This window comes from Scophthalmus maximus, chromosome 3, assembly GCF_022379125.1.
Source record: "Scophthalmus maximus strain ysfricsl-2021 chromosome 3, ASM2237912v1, whole genome shotgun sequence".
In the NCBI taxonomy this organism is placed as follows: domain Eukaryota; kingdom Metazoa; phylum Chordata; class Actinopteri; order Pleuronectiformes; family Scophthalmidae; genus Scophthalmus; species Scophthalmus maximus.
Genome location: NC_061517.1, coordinates 7,631,607 through 7,647,599, shown reverse-complemented (window position 1 = coordinate 7,647,599; position 15,993 = coordinate 7,631,607). Strand labels below are relative to the sequence as shown.

Genomic DNA, 15,993 nt, shown 5'->3' with positions numbered 1-15,993 from the left:
TAGTGTGATGTCCTCCTCCACCAGCAGGCGGCACTCAACGCGGACCAGTTATGACAGGTGAGGTGTTCATCCAGCAGCCAATAGGGTTCCTCCCTCTCCAACCTGCGCGAGAACAAGGAAGTGATTGTTTGTCTGCTGTTGGGATCAGAGATGATGAAGAGGAAAGAGGTCTCACTCTGACGGTTTATTCAAAGACACATCACACTCATAAACAGTACAAAATGTTGAACTTGTTCAAACCTGAACCGGTTTTTATATAACTGATGTGAAACAGTAGGGAAAAAAAAATATATATTTTTAAACCAGACAGCTGCACATTAACAATGTTTACAGGCCTTGTTTCCTCCTGAGATTCTCTTTACTCAAATCTATTGTTCTTCTCCCATCTTGTTTATACATTGTTTTGTATCTGCTCGAGTTTAAATAAAGACATAAATACATTTTGATCAAATCACTGTATTCTTTAAGTTTTTATATTTATGTTATTTCACTTTGTCTTGTTTTCTTGTTGTCTATATTTTTCCTTGTTTGTGACGCTAATTTTTCCTTTTTTTGAAAGGTGCTTTATGAATAAAGTGTTATTATTATAATTATCACTTCTTATACTTTTTGATACTAAGGAGCTTGTACTTTGACTTCTCAAATGTTGACAACAGGACTTGTAACAGAGTTTTTGTACACTGTCGCTTGTAGTGAGAGGAGTACTTCCTGGTGTACTGCAGTCGCTTAGTTCTTGGGTTTTTCGTTTCCCCGCAGAGTGATACCTCCTGTCAGACGGCGCTCATCCCAGCAGCTGTAGCTCGGTTCCTGGACACCTCAGCTCCTGCACGGAGAGCGTTCACCCGGTTGTTCCTGGTGGTCCCTCCGCAGGCTCCTCGCACCTCAGCTCCGGTCTGGTATCCGTCAGCAGACCCGCTGCCTCGCACTTTAACCCGAACTAAAAACCAATGCACTCTACCGGTGGTCGCTGGACCAGCTGGGTCTGTCATAACTGATAGCCGGGGCTAGCTAGGAGGCTAGCGGAGTGTTGGCAGCGCAGGCAGCGGGTAGAACACTCGGTCCGGAAGGCGGACGGAGGGAGCGCAGCATGGGCCGCGGGAACCACAACCAGGTGCTGGAGGAGAAGGCGGCGAGCCGGAGTCAGAGTGAAGGTGAGCGGGGACGTGGAGGGAGAGAGCTCCGAGACCCGGACGGCGGCCCGATGGTCTGTCTGTGTGTGTGTGTGTGTGTGTGTGTGTGTGTGTGTGTGTGTTAAAATAAGATTTTATATGATTTTCTGTGGTTACATTTGAAACTATCGGTGTCTGTATTCACGCGGTTCCAGGGGGCGACAGCAGTTTGCTTACCACCGGCAACACTCATCGAACTCAGCTGACTTCATGGGGGTTTTTATTCATGAAAGTTATCCGGTAATGTTAACTAGCTGACGAACCAGTGTTACCAATATTGCACACCATCCGGCCTGGTCAATTCATGAAGCAAGTGTCTTCGATTTAATTTACAACAAGGGACATGTTTTGCTAATTCCACTGTGTGTGTGTGTGTGTGTGTGTGTGTGTTAGATAGTAGTTCACTGTCAGAGTGCTGGTGACGTGGATTTTTTGACGTCACGCACACTCATGTCGTCTGCAGCGGAGCCGTTGAGAGAGAGAGTCGCGACAAAGAAAGTCCAAAATGCTTGCACGTCACGTGACTCATGTAGACCCGGAAGTCTACGCGGAATTACAATCCATTATTCAGAGCGACAGAACTGCAACTTTTGGTAATTAATAGTCAATAAATGTATCGATTTACAATATAGCAGTCCCACATACCTATGTAGTTACTCTATGTAGTTAGTCAATACGTTTTTTTAAGTAAAATGTAATTAATATTTGAATGCTTTAATGCACATATTTATTTGATTCAGATGTGCTGATAATATACAATCTGATTATTTGACTGTCTTACCCTTCATAAGTGCATCACAGACGGTCCATTGACTCCATTCTGCTGGTACTCTAATGCACTGCTGCTCACTTCCGTGGCTCCATGATCCGCCATTGCTGGGAATAAAAAGGTCCATTGGAGTGAACAGAGTTGCTACTCTCTCTCTGAACGGCTCTGGTCTGCAGGTAACAACTCCCTGGCTCTAGGTGTTCAGTTCAGGTGTCATCTGGTCACTCAGAGAATGGGGTAGTCCAGTTTAGAGAAACTGGCCTGGGGGTGAAGGCTCACTGGTGTGTCTGTCTGAGTTTTATTCCATATGACTGCTCCGTTGGAAGACGTACGGAATTTGAAATCCTAGTGTGACTACATCAGAGGCTGCTGAAGACAGTTTCTTTTGCTTTCATATTAACTCCTGCTGCTAATCACAGATTCTGTTGATTATTTCGCTCCCTTCACACGTGGCTGTGATACAGTTTTAATATTTGTGGAGTGAAAAGATGACGGAGAGTAAAATTGCTGTTCTTTTGTTCACGTGGACAGAATGTGTTCGTTTCAGAAAGCGTGACAATGTGAATAAAAACGTGACGCCCTAACCTCTGTGAAGTTGACATAGCGTGTGGGCGGCTGTGGCTCAGCAGATAGTCGGTCGTCCTTTAACCCACAGATTGGCGGTTCTATCCCAGCCTCTCCCAGTCCGCTTGCTGATGTGTCCTTGGGCAAGACATTTAGCCCTTGCCTCTGATGGCTCTTCCATCAGCGCATGAAGGATGTGTACGAATGTGACAGAGAAAGCGCGGTAAAGAGCAGCGCTGTATGAAAGTGTGTCAATGGGTGAATGTGACTTGTCCTGTAAAGCGCTTTGAGTGGTCAATAAGACTAGAAAAGCGCTACATAAATATAGTCCATTTACCATAGCCTCAATGTACAAATGACATTTGACAACACAAAAAAAACAAATAGTGTCCAACTTGGCTCACTTCCTGCCAAGCCCTCTTCTTTAGCCAGTCACGATACAAATTGCAACTCATGTCGGGGTGCCCACACACTAATGGAGGATAACAATAGTTGTTAGTAGTAGCAGTTATTTCTGACAGTGACGGAGGTAGGATCTCAGGGCTAATTGGCTATTGCTTCAATAGCAATATTGGTGAGGGGACAGATGACAGGTGAGGGGAAAGGAGACACACCTATAATTCAGCAGATGGTTCAAATATTTCAACTCAAGCGACTGACGTGAATTTCGCGCCTTCGCCTTATCTGTGGCGCCCCACGCCAGTGACATGAAATTCACCTCTAGTCGTGTCTTTGCATTGACTTTGTATGTAACCTAATCGCACAAACTCCCCAGGACGAGTTCAATAAAGTACGACACCTGTCGTAAAGCTCAATTCAAAGGGACAGACTTCTTGTTGGGTTTAGAGTTACGATCCAAGAGGCTTATTGTCGGTCTTCAGATGTTACATGTGCTCACTGAATTTCTTACATGTAGATGAAAGATGGCTTTATTCACAACTGATGCATTTAGTGGGAGTCGAGCATGTTTAACCTCAGAGATGTGATTAATGACTGAGAAGAAGAAGAAATATTCCTGTCTTGAACTAAACTAAACTAAATGTCCGCTCTATGTTCTGGTCACATGTTGAGATGGTCACTAATCTAATGTGTGTGTTTCTGTTTTCCTGCAGTCAACAAGAGGCTGAAGTACATCAGCCTGGCGGTGCTCGTGGTCCAGAATGCATCGCTCATCCTCAGCATCCGATATGTCCGCACATTGCCGGGCGACCGCTTCTTCACAACGTCTGCCGTGGTCATGGCGGAAGTCCTGAAGGTCCTGACATGTCTGCTCATCATCCTGCTGCAGAGGAAATGTAAGTTCATCAGACCCAGAAAAACTGAAGGAGTGAACTACGACTCCCAGCGTGCATTTCACTAACGAACAGGAGCTGAAGATGAAAACTTCAGCAGTTAGAATCAGTTTGTTTTCAGACTTTTATTTTTAATCTTGGTGCCATTTGACGCTTTTTCTTATTGACTCTTGTGTCTTTTGGTGAAATTTGAAGGTGTCCTTTCATGCTGTTAAATACTGTTTTAAAAGGCCATTAATCATTTCTCCAACATTTTTCTCCTTTCACTCTGCCTCATATACTTTGGATGAATAAAAAACGATTAAATACGTCGCCTCGGACGATTTGAAATTGTTTGATGTATTGGACAAAACCATTCATCTACTAATCATTCATTTACTAATGACCTCTGCCTGCACCTGATTTCCATGACATCTTGCGTAGGAGTGGGGCATGACCCGAGGAACAACGCATTCGATTGCGAATCAGGATAAACAAGCGCATCCAGAAATTTTTTTCACTTTCTTGAGCATGGCAAGATAGGGCGTTGGCCTTGGCAGAGGTGTGTGCTCGCTGAGCCCCTCTCAGAAAATGATTTGATGATGAACCAATAGTGAAAACTAGATTGGTACTTTCTCACATCGTCACCACAAGCTCCTGAGGTGCACACATGCAGGATGAATCCAGATTTTTATTCTAGTAACTATGGACACATCTGTATGTACAGAGGCCAGTGATAAAACGACATTACAACTCTCTCTCTTTCTCCCTCTTTGCAGTCAATGTGAAGGAGACGGTGTTGTTCCTGGTCGACTCCATCGTTTTTCAGTACAAAGACACTCTGAAAATGTCTGTCCCGTCCCTCATCTACACTCTGCAGAACAACCTGCAGTATGTCGCCATCTCCAACCTGCCAGCCGCCTCCTTCCAGGTCAGACGCAGGGCACACCCACAGGGCGAGCCTCGCTCTTCTTTGTTCTTTATCTGCCGTCAGTCAACAAGTCTTTGTTTGGACTCCAACCAGCAGTGTGTCACAGCGTCTCTCAGCACTTCCTGTCAGTGGCTGTCAACTGCGAGCTCATTGGCTCCACATGAAGATGAAACTCACACATATAAAGTCCTAATTTAAAAAAATGCTCAGTATCTTCACTGGAGCTTTTGTCAAATGAAAGTGTGCATTTGTAGGGGCCTATTTTCAGCAGCGGATGAATACACTTGGGTCTTAACGTGGGATTGAGTCAGATGAAACATAAATATGTAATATATAATAAAAAATATCCAATATATAATTTATGATAGGAAATGATATGATATGAAATATAATAACCAAAGCCGGATACCCTCAGGTGACGTACCAGCTGAAGATCCTCACCACTGCTCTGTTCAGCGTGTTGATGCTCAGAAAGTCTCTGTCCAGAGTCCAGTGGGTTTCTCTGCTGCTGCTTTTCGCTGGAGTCGCCATCGTACAGGTATGTTCTTTCTCCTGTCCCCTCACCTGCCTCCTGTCGCCTCACCTGTCTCCTGCAGCTCACCCTTCCTTAGTGTAAATCTGATTTAAAAAAAGAAGATATTCATGGCTTTTAAATTTGGAATTTCCGGAAAAGGAAACAACATTTAGGGTGGGTGGGGGGTTGGTCAGCTTATTTGCTAAAAACCCTCCAGAACTTTCGGACGACAAGATCCATTCCTTTGTTTTTGTTGTTAAAAATAAGACGAACGTTTACAGCTTCAGCTTTTATTTCCTTGTATTTACATCCTGATGTGTTAATCCGATTGGGACACTTTTTTTGGAATCCATTCAAAGCAAGAATATTAGAAAATGTGACAGAAAAATGAATCAGCCCCAGCCTCCAAAGGGCAGAGTTGAAGGTATCACAACCCACTGTGGGGGCAGTAATACAGAGGCCAGACCACAAGATTGATACCAGGCATCAGCAGAACGACAGGCTCGAGTAAAGAACTGGGGGAATAAAGTTCTGTTACTGCAGTAGATTTTCGTCATGTGGATTCCAGAGGCCACGTTTAAGATCAGTGTAGACCTGAAGGGGTAGGTGAGACAACCGTGAGCCCAGTGTGAGCTTTTTGAAAGGTAAACGGACAGTTTTTCTTCCAAATGAAAAATATGTCAACATGAGTGCGTTTACAGAACTAAGGCTTCTCCCTCTGCTGCTTTACTCTTTTCACAAACCTGCAGCAGTGAAGCAGCCCCCTGGCGCACCCAGAGTCCAACACGCCCACAAGTTACACAACATGTGTTCACAAGCACACTTTTGTATGAATAAACTGACAGCCGATCAGTGACTGAGCTGATTGATTGATCATAGGAATAATTATTTGTCTCATAGATTGATCATTTTCTCCGCAGGTGCAGCAGGAGGGAAACAAGGAGGCGTCAGACAGCTCCAACCAGAACTACATGGTGGGTTTGGTTGCTGTGGTGATCAGCTGCCTGTCATCGGGGTTCGCTGGGGTTTACTTTGAGAAGATCCTGAAGGGGAGCTCCGCCTCCGTCTGGGTAAGGAACGTGCAGCTGGGGATCTTCGGCACGGCACTTGGAATGCTGGGACTGTGGTGGAACGATGGCGCCGCCGTCGCCGAGCATGGCTTCCTGTTCGGCTACACCAACATGGTGTGGTGCGTCATCTTCAACCAGGCCTTCGGCGGGCTGCTGGTGGCCGTGGTGGTGAAGTACGCCGACAACATCCTCAAGGGCTTTGCTACTTCCTTCTCCATCATCGTCTCCACGGTGTTGTCCATCTACCTGTTTAGTTTCCACGTGGACCTGCTCTTCACCGTGGGGGCGGGGCTCGTCATCGGGGCCGTCTACATGTACAGCCTCCCCAAAGCGGCCGGCAGCAGCTCCTCGTCCCTGATCTCCTCCTCGTCATCCTCGGCGTCTTCAGTGTTGCCGAGGACGGACGGAGGCGCAGAGTTGGAGGCGTTTCTGCCAAAGTCAGTGCTGGTGAAGTGACTCTGCCTCTCTCTCTGGCATCTCCTTGTACTCACTTCCTGTTTCTCCTCTCTTTCTCACCTGTTCTCTGCAAAGGTCTCTCACCCGCAGAATTGACCTCCTTCTCTTTGACCTCCTACTGATCTGTTCCACACCTCCTACCAACCTCCACCCCAATACTGAAAACAGCTGATGACTATGGAGAAAAAGAGGAGGAGACTCTTTGTTTTCCTACCTTCAAAACTCTCTTATGTCCAGTTGCGTCTCTGCCCTCCGTCACAGATTTGCCTACTTTCTACTCCTCCTGTGATTGAAAGGAGAACAGAGGAGTTGACCAGCTCCTCAGCACTGAAACATTTGGTTATGTCATGTAGAAGAGAGCAGAGATAGGTGTGGATCAGGACTTGATCCTTCCCTTGAGCCCCCACAGGAGGAGAGGCAGGAGAAGAGGGCAGCACCCCTACTAACTAAACTCTCTGATTTCCTCCTCCCACCTGCTTTTTGCTCCTAATTACTAACCTCTCCTCTCTCCTCACCCCCCTCGTCAGAGCTGATGGAGGTGGTGCGTCTCCTCCCCCTGCCGTCCACATCACGGTCCCACTGCTAAAAGCACAACAGCAGGAGGAGGAGGAGGAAGGAGCTGCAGTGTCTCAGAAACCCTGACCACCGGCTTTTCGGTCGGTCGATCCGTCTGTCTTTCTCCTGTTTGTCGCCCTCTCTGCCTTAAAACTCTTTACTTACTGAATCAACAGAGAAAAAGCCTTATGCTGATTATAGGTAATATATTGATTTTTGTTGTTACTGATGTTGTACAGGTCGAATGTTTTCACTGTGCAGCCTCCACAGAGACACACACACGTAAAGTGTCTCCTGCAGCTTGTTTATATCAGAAATGAGATTAAATGTAATTTTCACGTCCAAATTTCCTTTAGTAAGATGTCAGAAAACAGAGAAAAACTTCCATCACCATTTCTACAATGTCTTCAGATTTAAACACGTGTAGTTTTTTAGTTTGTTCCATGTGCCATCTGTGGGGTTCATGACCTATTCTGCATCCAGCCACCAGGGGGCGATCTAGATGATTTGGCTCCACTTTTGGGAGCCGTCATATCGTCCATCATTATTTACAGTCTGGTTCAAACACTAAAAAGCCTTTGTTGCAGTCACTACATGAGACCCGTGTGCTTTTACCTTGACTGATGTGGATTAAACAACCAGACAAAGTCTCCACCCACACTGACGCATTATAGTTTTAAAACTCATCACTGTTGCTATGGTTTTGCCGGGCATCCACACTATTCCTGAGTCTTAGCACTTACTGTCGGTAACACTTCCACCTCGTCGTCGCTCAAAGAACAGAAATCCCTGCTCTTACTGTCCAGCATCGCTCTTAGTAGTAGTAGTAGTAATAGTAGATAGTAGTAGTAGTAGATACTTTATTTATCCCGAGGGAAATTCAGGCATCCAGCAGCATTTACGAACATACACACATTAAACATACACCAATCCTACATTAAAATAAAAATACAAAATTAAATATTAAACTATAAAAACTAGCTTATGACTGTGCTAAACGGGAACAGTGCAAATGGATGTGCAAATGAAGGTAGAAATACCTCCCTACCTTGACTATGAGCTGTTGTACAGTATGAGGTCCAGGGGGACGAAAGAGTTGTTCAGACACACTCCTCTGCCTGGTCAAGGTGTTGTGCAGTGGGTGGTTGGCGTTGTCCAGTATGGACAGCAGTTAGTCCAGGGTCCTTTTTTCTGCCACTGTCACCAGAGAGTCCAGTTCTGTGCCCACTACTGAGCCAGCTCTCCTCACCTGTCTGTCCAGTCGACCAGCGTCTCTCTTCTTGCTGCTTCCTCCCCAGCAGACCACAGCATAAAAGAGGACGCTGGCCACCACAGACTGGTAAAACATCTGTAAAACATCTTCCCTCATGTTGTTGTGCTGCAGCTTCTGTTCTACCTTCCTTCTGTAGTCCTCCTTTGCCTCTCTCACATGGACCTTGAGTTCCCCCTGTACGCGCTTCAGCTCGTCTCTGTCACCATCCCTGAATGCCCTCTTTTTCCTGTTCAGAATGTCCTTGACATTACTGGTGATCCAGGCGTAAGCAGATCCAGGTTATGATCAGACTTACCTCGTTCGTAGTATTTGTCTGTTACTAAGCAACCAACTGCAGAGTAGACAATCTGCTTTCTGTGTACAGCGCATGCACATGATCAGTGTCATGTGATATGTGTTTTCAGGTGTGTTAGTGTGGATGGATTTTATTTCTCATACGCAGCAAAAGGTTTTGTTTTAAAACTCAACATGTTGGGGTTGATGTAGCCCGAAGTGCTGGTCATCAGATGATTTCCAATGACACAAAGTTATGTTATTAAAGAGGTTTATTTGACCCTTAGTTTTGTTTGCTGTAAAAGTCTTCTGTGACATAGCTTTTAGCGGCTCAAGAGTCGGATGTTTCCCTCAGGAGGTGATGGAGACCAGACGCAGAGATCAGAGGGGGAACACTGGAGGTGGGCACTGCTGGGCAGGGGTTGTGACCTATACTGTGGCTGACCTTTATACTTTTGTGAGCTGTCATGTCGTCCTCAACACAGACGTTTGAATAATTTTGACCTTTTGTAAATTGAGGGATTATTAATCAGCTGACGTCCTGAATCAGTTCCATGGATCTTTTACAGTGTCTGACCCGGCATAGGTTTTTTTGGTCAACATTGAGCTGCTCAGTGAAAATTTCTCTCGGATCAATCATGACCCCGAGTTTCCTGTCGGCCTGTTGCTGATGGCGTCTGCGCTGTGGTGCTGATCGCAGGCGGACTGTGTGTGTTTGGTGCCTTTTCATCTCATCTGTACAGAAGCCATACGCTGTTTGGTCAGTGTAAGGTCAGAGTTCACACTGATATCTTCTTTATTCTAATTTGAGGGACTGAACCAGCTCTCGTTTCATCACGCTGCCGTGAACACGCATAGACGCTGAACTCTGATAAGTCTGACGAGCAGCTGGAGGTGTGACGGGAGCTGAGGGTAATGTGGTGGTTGATTGGGGCACCTTTATAATTAACCAATCACAAAAATCCTAATAATGGTTCTTGCCAAAACTGTCCTGCTGCAGGCGTCTCGTTGAAGACGACGTCCTGCAGCACTGTTGAATGTATTTCTGCCCACGTACGTAGTTAGTCGATCAGTCCAGGAGGATGATTGAAAATAGTTTTCCTGTTTTAGCAAAGTTTCGTTCTGGAATTACAAGCCCTGGTGATTTGTGGATGTCTCTGGGGCGTGCAAGGTGCTCTAACTGGAGGAAACCTGCAGACAACGCTCAGGGCTAAAAAATACGTCCCTGAACTATTCTGCACTTTCAGATTAAAAACTTTTATTTCCAGATAATTCTCCTGAAGGAGGCTGCAGTTGATCCAAGATAACCCAGTGACACAAACAGAAATAAAACATCATATTAGGTGTCACATATTCATCAGAGAAATTATGACATTCATGTTTGTTATAAAGCAGCATTTGTATTAGATAAAAAAAAAGATTAAAGCAGTTCTCAGTTTGTGATAATTTGTTGAATCACAGATTTGATTGTTAAACCTTCATTATGAACTGATGCTGAGGCCACATCAGTTTTCACATCATTTATTTTCTTGGTCTATTGATTTATTGATTAGGGTGTAAAGCTAAACCATCGAAACCTCTGAAATATTTAGTTTATACTGATAACAAACATTTGAGCAGCAGGACCAGAGAATATTTGTCACGTACGCTTATTAAAAAGATCAAAATACTTAAAACTGAATTTTCTAACGAACAATCATTGGCAACTCTTTGTACGTCTCATGTCGAGGTGAGTCAAGATCTGGTGTTAAAGGAGAGTTACAGTATTTTTCAGCCATAAAAAGTAGATCCATCTGCAGGAGGGTAGTTCTGTGTTTTCCACAGTTTCTTTCTTTCTTTAGTTTTCCCTAAAGTTCATTTAACGACAAAGAATTGTGCCTAATCAAATTAACACAACCTGTGAAAAAAACTGTTGTGGAGAATCATAATTTCCACTCATAGTTTTGACCATTACATTTTTTTTTCACAAACAATGAACAAAATCTGATTGTGAAAAACATTTTTGGGGAATTTAGACTTCTACTTCAATCATGAGAAAAAATTAAGTTTAAGGTTTTTTCAGTTTTAACGTCTCAAACATTTTAAATGTTATAAACTCATGAAACTGAGTGATGATTGATAAATGATGCCTTGATATTTTCTCCTTCACATTGACGAGACAAAAGAAAAAGTTTTGTGTTTATTATAAGTATCAACGTTTTTTTTCCCTGATTAACTGAATCAAACTGAAGGGATTAAAAAAAAAAGATTTTATTTTTCATTTTGTTATTTTTTCTCTTTTCGGAAAAATAATGATCAGACAATATATGTCTGATGGGGACTTTAAATTATATATTAATATGTCAGTTTTTTTAAATGTGGAAATGAAAGGTTGGTCTCTTGGGTTTGTTATTTTCTTGAGTGGTGGTGAACGAGCAGGAAGAGGAATCAGCAGGAAGCTATTGTGACAGCCAATCAGAGCTGTTCTCTGCTCAGTTAGAAATATTATAATAACGTTCAATATAAAATCAAATTCATCAAAGTGTTTAAATTAGAACTTGTTTATCACAGAAGCTAAAAGCTCTCATATATTATTATTATTATTATTATTATTATATTTTAACCATGGCATGGATAATAACTGTATAAATATTATATCCTGAGAAAACATTGCGGACGCATGTTTAATTAAAAACAAATGTTGAGATGACGAGACCACAACACGCTTACAGGAATAAAAGATATAATCTGGAGACTTTATTTTTCTCAAAAAGATAATCTTTTGTTTTTATGAGATAATTAACATCTGATCTTGATTTAACAGAATAAAATATTATAAATTATAGCCACGGCTGCTCAGGGCTTCCAAAAATCGCCCGTAAGTTTGTGTACAATGTAATTCTTTTTCATAATATTGAGGATAACTAAATTCACAGAATTTTCCATATTGTTTATTGACAGAGTTGCACAGAGCTTAACATGTTTCACAGTTAAATATTGTTATCTTTCAAAAACATAAAAAACAATGTAGATATTCAAAATGGCTTATGAGCAAACACATTTTCAACTTTTAATTTTGAAGCAAAATGGAGAATTTTTTAAATTTTATTTTAATTTTTTTAAAATTTGCAATTCTGTTGAATCTGTTTTTCAGCTCAGTCTTTTTTTTTTACTTCCTCTTCCTGCCTGGAAGTTTGTTTTGTTCATATGAAATCTGTCCAGTGGGAATCGGACAGACTTTATCACTGCACTTTTAGTTTGCAGTTTGATTGTTGATTTGTACCAATGCCTCTGAATTTGTAAATATACTTCTCTTGGTAAAGTTTTATATAAACAAGGACGTGGACTCAAAAACTCTGGAGTTTGTCTTAATTTGTAGGAGCAGTCACATTAAACTGTCGTACTGGATCTTTCCCTCAAATTTACCTTCCCCTTTATTTCTTTTCCACAGAGCACTGCAGCGTTAGTGTGGGAAAGCAAAAATCAGGAAATTTCCGAAATAAAGTTGAAATATTTGATAAAAAAAAAAGATCTTCATCATGAAACAGAAATTGTAATATAAACATGTCATACCACATAAGAAGTTTATAAAGTGATTGTAAGCGAATAAAAACAAGCCAATCAGTCTCATTAAAATGTGAGAAACACCAGAGGTCAAATTTGCATTCACAATGAAAGCCAAGATTAGAATACTGCAATACAATTAGTCTTCAAAATAAAAGTGACAGTAACAGTATAATTATAATAATAATCATAGTAACTAACTCATGTATCATACAAATATTCTGAGGGAGAAGAACCAGATTATTCAAATGAAACTGCAGTGTCCCAGTTCATTTACAGGTCGGGACTGAATCTTTTACAAGATATTCATCATCATGTATTGAATACAATGTTAATCACTGTAGCAACACGACGTTAAGATCAGCTGATCAATGGGTTGTTTCGTCCTACAGACTCAGGGATCTTACTCCTCCTCTGGCGACACCATGAGGTCAGAGTGAGGTTTTGAATCATGGGAAATGTAGGCTGCTCCAATCAACCCATTTGTAGTGGAACCGACCGGCAAGCTAATCCTCTTATCTCCTTTTTCTTCTCCTCCTCCTCCCTCTTCTTATTTTTCTTCTCTTTGCCTCCTACTTCTCCTCCTTCCTCTTCTCTTCTTTGTCTTCTCCTTTTTCTCCTTTCTCCATCTTCATCTTCAAATCCTCCGTCTACCTATTCTCTTCATCGTTTCCCCTCTCCTACATCTCATGGTTTTCCTCCTCCTCCTCCTCCTCCTCCTCCTCCTGTATCTGTTGCTCAGGTGTGCAGGTAAGCAGAAAGGATCGTGAGAGGATGAGTGGACCTGAAAGACGAATGATGTCTGGACAAAGTCGTTCAACCAGTCAGAACCACAGCTCCCCTGCTGGTTGTACCGTGGGAACAAAAGCAGTATTTATATTTAACACATGAACAATCTGATGCCACAGCAGTTTTAAGTCAAAATATTCATCCTGTTATCTGAAAGAAAAAGGTATTTTCTCCCAGTTGAAATATCTACAGGAGCAATTTAAATGTTCAAATACAGATCAATGTGGCTGGTCGACAGTAACAAGCTTAATGCTGCCAGAGGATTAAGAAATTCAATAGAATAATATCTTATAAAGATAAAATAAGGCAGCTATTCAAAATTGTGACTCATCTCACTAATATGACTCATTAACATAATGACTGTTCAACTTGATTTACCATGAGTCATTTTATTTGGAATTTCAAAATAAAAGGTCAGATAATTTACTTAAGAAGGAAATCAAACATTTCTCTCAAACGAATTTACTCAGACACTGAAAACTCTTTTATGCAAAATTTATATTTTAACCAAAAGAAGGAGTCAGAAAATTCAAAATGTATCACTGAGTGAATGTTACAAGCTCTTAAAAAAAATACATACTGTCTATTACGTATATATTTCTAATCATTTTATATGGAGGAGGAGGGAAGCATCTGTTCTTTCAAAAATAAATCCTTTTATTTAAAATGGATCTGTAACATTTTGGAACAATGTCATTCCAACAGTTTTAAAAGAAAATTATACGATGATAAAAATCCACATATATATATTTACTAGGAAACTAAAAATTGATGAAACAAATCGGAGTTGGTAGAGTTATTATCCTTATTTAAACTTTATTCTTGGTTTTGTTTCTAGAATTTTTTTTAAATACATGCTGTAGAGGAGTATTTTAGTAATGGGATTCTTTTGAAAAACATACTTGAAACCTTCAAAAGGCATAATTTAAACCAAATATAAATTATTAGGCTTACTACGAAACTGGAAAAAACATATTGTATTGAATTTTAAGACAATAAATCAAAACAATTTGTTAAGTCAGAATTAAGACATATTTATTTTGAAATAGATTTATTGTCAAAGTTGAAAACTGGACTTTGCGATTCAAGTTTTTTATTTTTGTTTTAATTTGCATTAATCTGTTACATTTCAAAATAAAAGGTCACATGTTATTTCAAAATGGATGTTACCTTTAGAAAATAACATTTCTGTGAATATATATTTTTTACTAATGAAAGAATGAAGTGCCTCATTTAAAGGGAAAATCTTCCTCACGTGACCTCAGTTTTTATTGTGTTTTTGCAAGTTTTTATATGATATTGTTGTTTTTTTTCTTCTGTAATCTTAAACATGTTGCAAATGTTTGTTTTTCCCTCTTGTGCCTTAAAGTCTCCGGAACAGTTTGTTGCTGTTATTTATCTGTGTGCAGTTATTTTCATTTTAAAGAGTGGAATCTGTTTTATGAGAAACCTCACATTGACATTAAACTAATTTAAAACCAAACTCAAATTGTATTTTCATTTTTTCGCACTACGGTGGCCCTGATGGCTCAACACGCTGCAACTTCAGAAAACACAAGAAAGAGTTTAAAGTAACTTTCACCGTTTTTTTTCATCATGACGTTGCTTTTTTTTTTAGTTTGGCGGTGAAGCCACCGGGGGGCGGCAGACACTGTTGCAGTGTCTCCATCCTGAAGCTCAAGGAAGAAAGAAGCAACATGAAGAAACACAAGAAGACAAAACACAGAGGTTAAAATATGACATTAAATTCCACATCAGGAAAAATATGGAAGAAAAAAAAGACAAATCACAATTCTATAAATTCTGCTAGGTATTATTCAGGACTTTCCACACAACTTCAAGTCTCTTTCAGATACCACCAAAGTAAAGCCAGCCTGTGCCAGCTGTTACTTGGGGCCAGAATCATTTAAAACCCTCTGGGCAGGCTTCTGTTCTGGATTCAGGGATCTCATTTACCAGGTATTTGTCAGGATCTTTTGCATGTGCCGGGTATGAGCTAAAACCATCTTTTCAACTTCAGATATTATTTGCAGCCTTGTAATTCTGTTTCTGCACGTCATGGCTACTGTTTGTGCCCAGGAATTAGCTGGGACCGTCGCATTGGTTCAGGAGTGAGGACTTTCAGATACCAGGTACTAGTCACTAGTCTGTGTGTGTCTTTGTCCCAATTCTGGGTTAGCCACGTTTAAATTAGAATTATCATGCACAATAAACATTCAATTGCTTGGTGTTAATGCCCTCCAGACCTTTCCAGCTGGTACTCAAGGCCTTACATCTTTTGTCAGGGTTTTATTAGCACATCCCAGTCACATGAATGTATGAGACAGGTCCCTGTAAACCACTGAAAGTGTTTTGTCTCCTCTTTTCTCAGCTCTCGTCCTGACTGATGGAGGAGTCACTGAGGTGAGTGTGAACTCCGTGAACCACGTATGAAACTGAAGACTCTGAGACGTCCCGTTGGCCTTAAGTTTATTTTAAATCATTCAGCTCTGAAGGGAAGTGTCGAACACCCCTGTCTTTCACTCCAAATCCTGAACAAACTTTATGTAAATTTGTGAGAAATCAGCCAAAGAACACAAGAACGTCTCAACTGTTCCAAACAGGGAATGGTCCAGTGTTTGGTTATTTAGGGAAGAGAATTCCGACTGAGGATCTCAACACTCCAGGCTATCTGTTCCCGTTACACACATTTACTCTGAATGAAGGAATGAATCAGTTCACAGTGGGGCAGGACGGAGCACTCCAGGTCTCCTGGAAACCTCCGGCTGGTTCCACCATGCTTATGGAAACACCCGTAGATTTGTCCTCATCGGTGA

The 15,993-nt window shown here is 41.5% G+C and overlaps 1 protein-coding gene across 3 annotated transcripts; it reads left to right on the top strand.

Moving 5' to 3' along the window:
* The first annotated feature begins 795 nt into the window (after positions 1-795).
* Positions 796-14,660, top strand: slc35a2 (solute carrier family 35 member 2). Of its 3 annotated transcripts, XM_035645280.2 has the most exons (7): positions 796-1,151; positions 3,615-3,797; positions 4,553-4,704; positions 5,120-5,242; positions 6,139-6,725; positions 7,272-7,400; positions 13,131-14,660. In XM_035645280.2, the coding sequence occupies exons 1-6, from the start codon at positions 1,088-1,090 to the stop codon at positions 7,384-7,386; spliced, it is 1,224 nt and encodes a 407-aa protein (XP_035501173.2). In that variant the 5' UTR covers positions 796-1,087; the 3' UTR covers positions 7,387-7,400; positions 13,131-14,660. The 3 variants fall into 3 exon arrangements, with proteins under 3 accessions (XP_035501173.2, XP_035501172.2, XP_035501174.1); XM_035645279.2 differs by lacking the exon at positions 13,131-14,660 and having other exon boundaries at positions 7,272-12,178; XM_035645281.2 differs by lacking the exon at positions 7,272-7,400 and having other exon boundaries at positions 798-1,151.
* Positions 14,661-15,993: the final 1,333 nt, after the last annotated feature.

Coding starts and splice junctions, on each gene's coding strand:
- slc35a2 (XM_035645280.2), top strand. CDS start 1,088: ATGGGCCGCGGGAACCACAACCAGGTGCTGGAGGAGAAGGCGGCGAGC. Junction 1,152..3,614: donor GAGCCGGAGTCAGAGTGAAG/GTGAGCGGGGAC, acceptor GTTTTCCTGCAG/TCAACAAGAGGCTGAAGTAC. Junction 6,726..7,271: donor TTGGAGGCGTTTCTGCCAAA/GTCAGTGCTGGT, acceptor CCCCCTCGTCAG/AGCTGATGGAGGTGGTGCGT.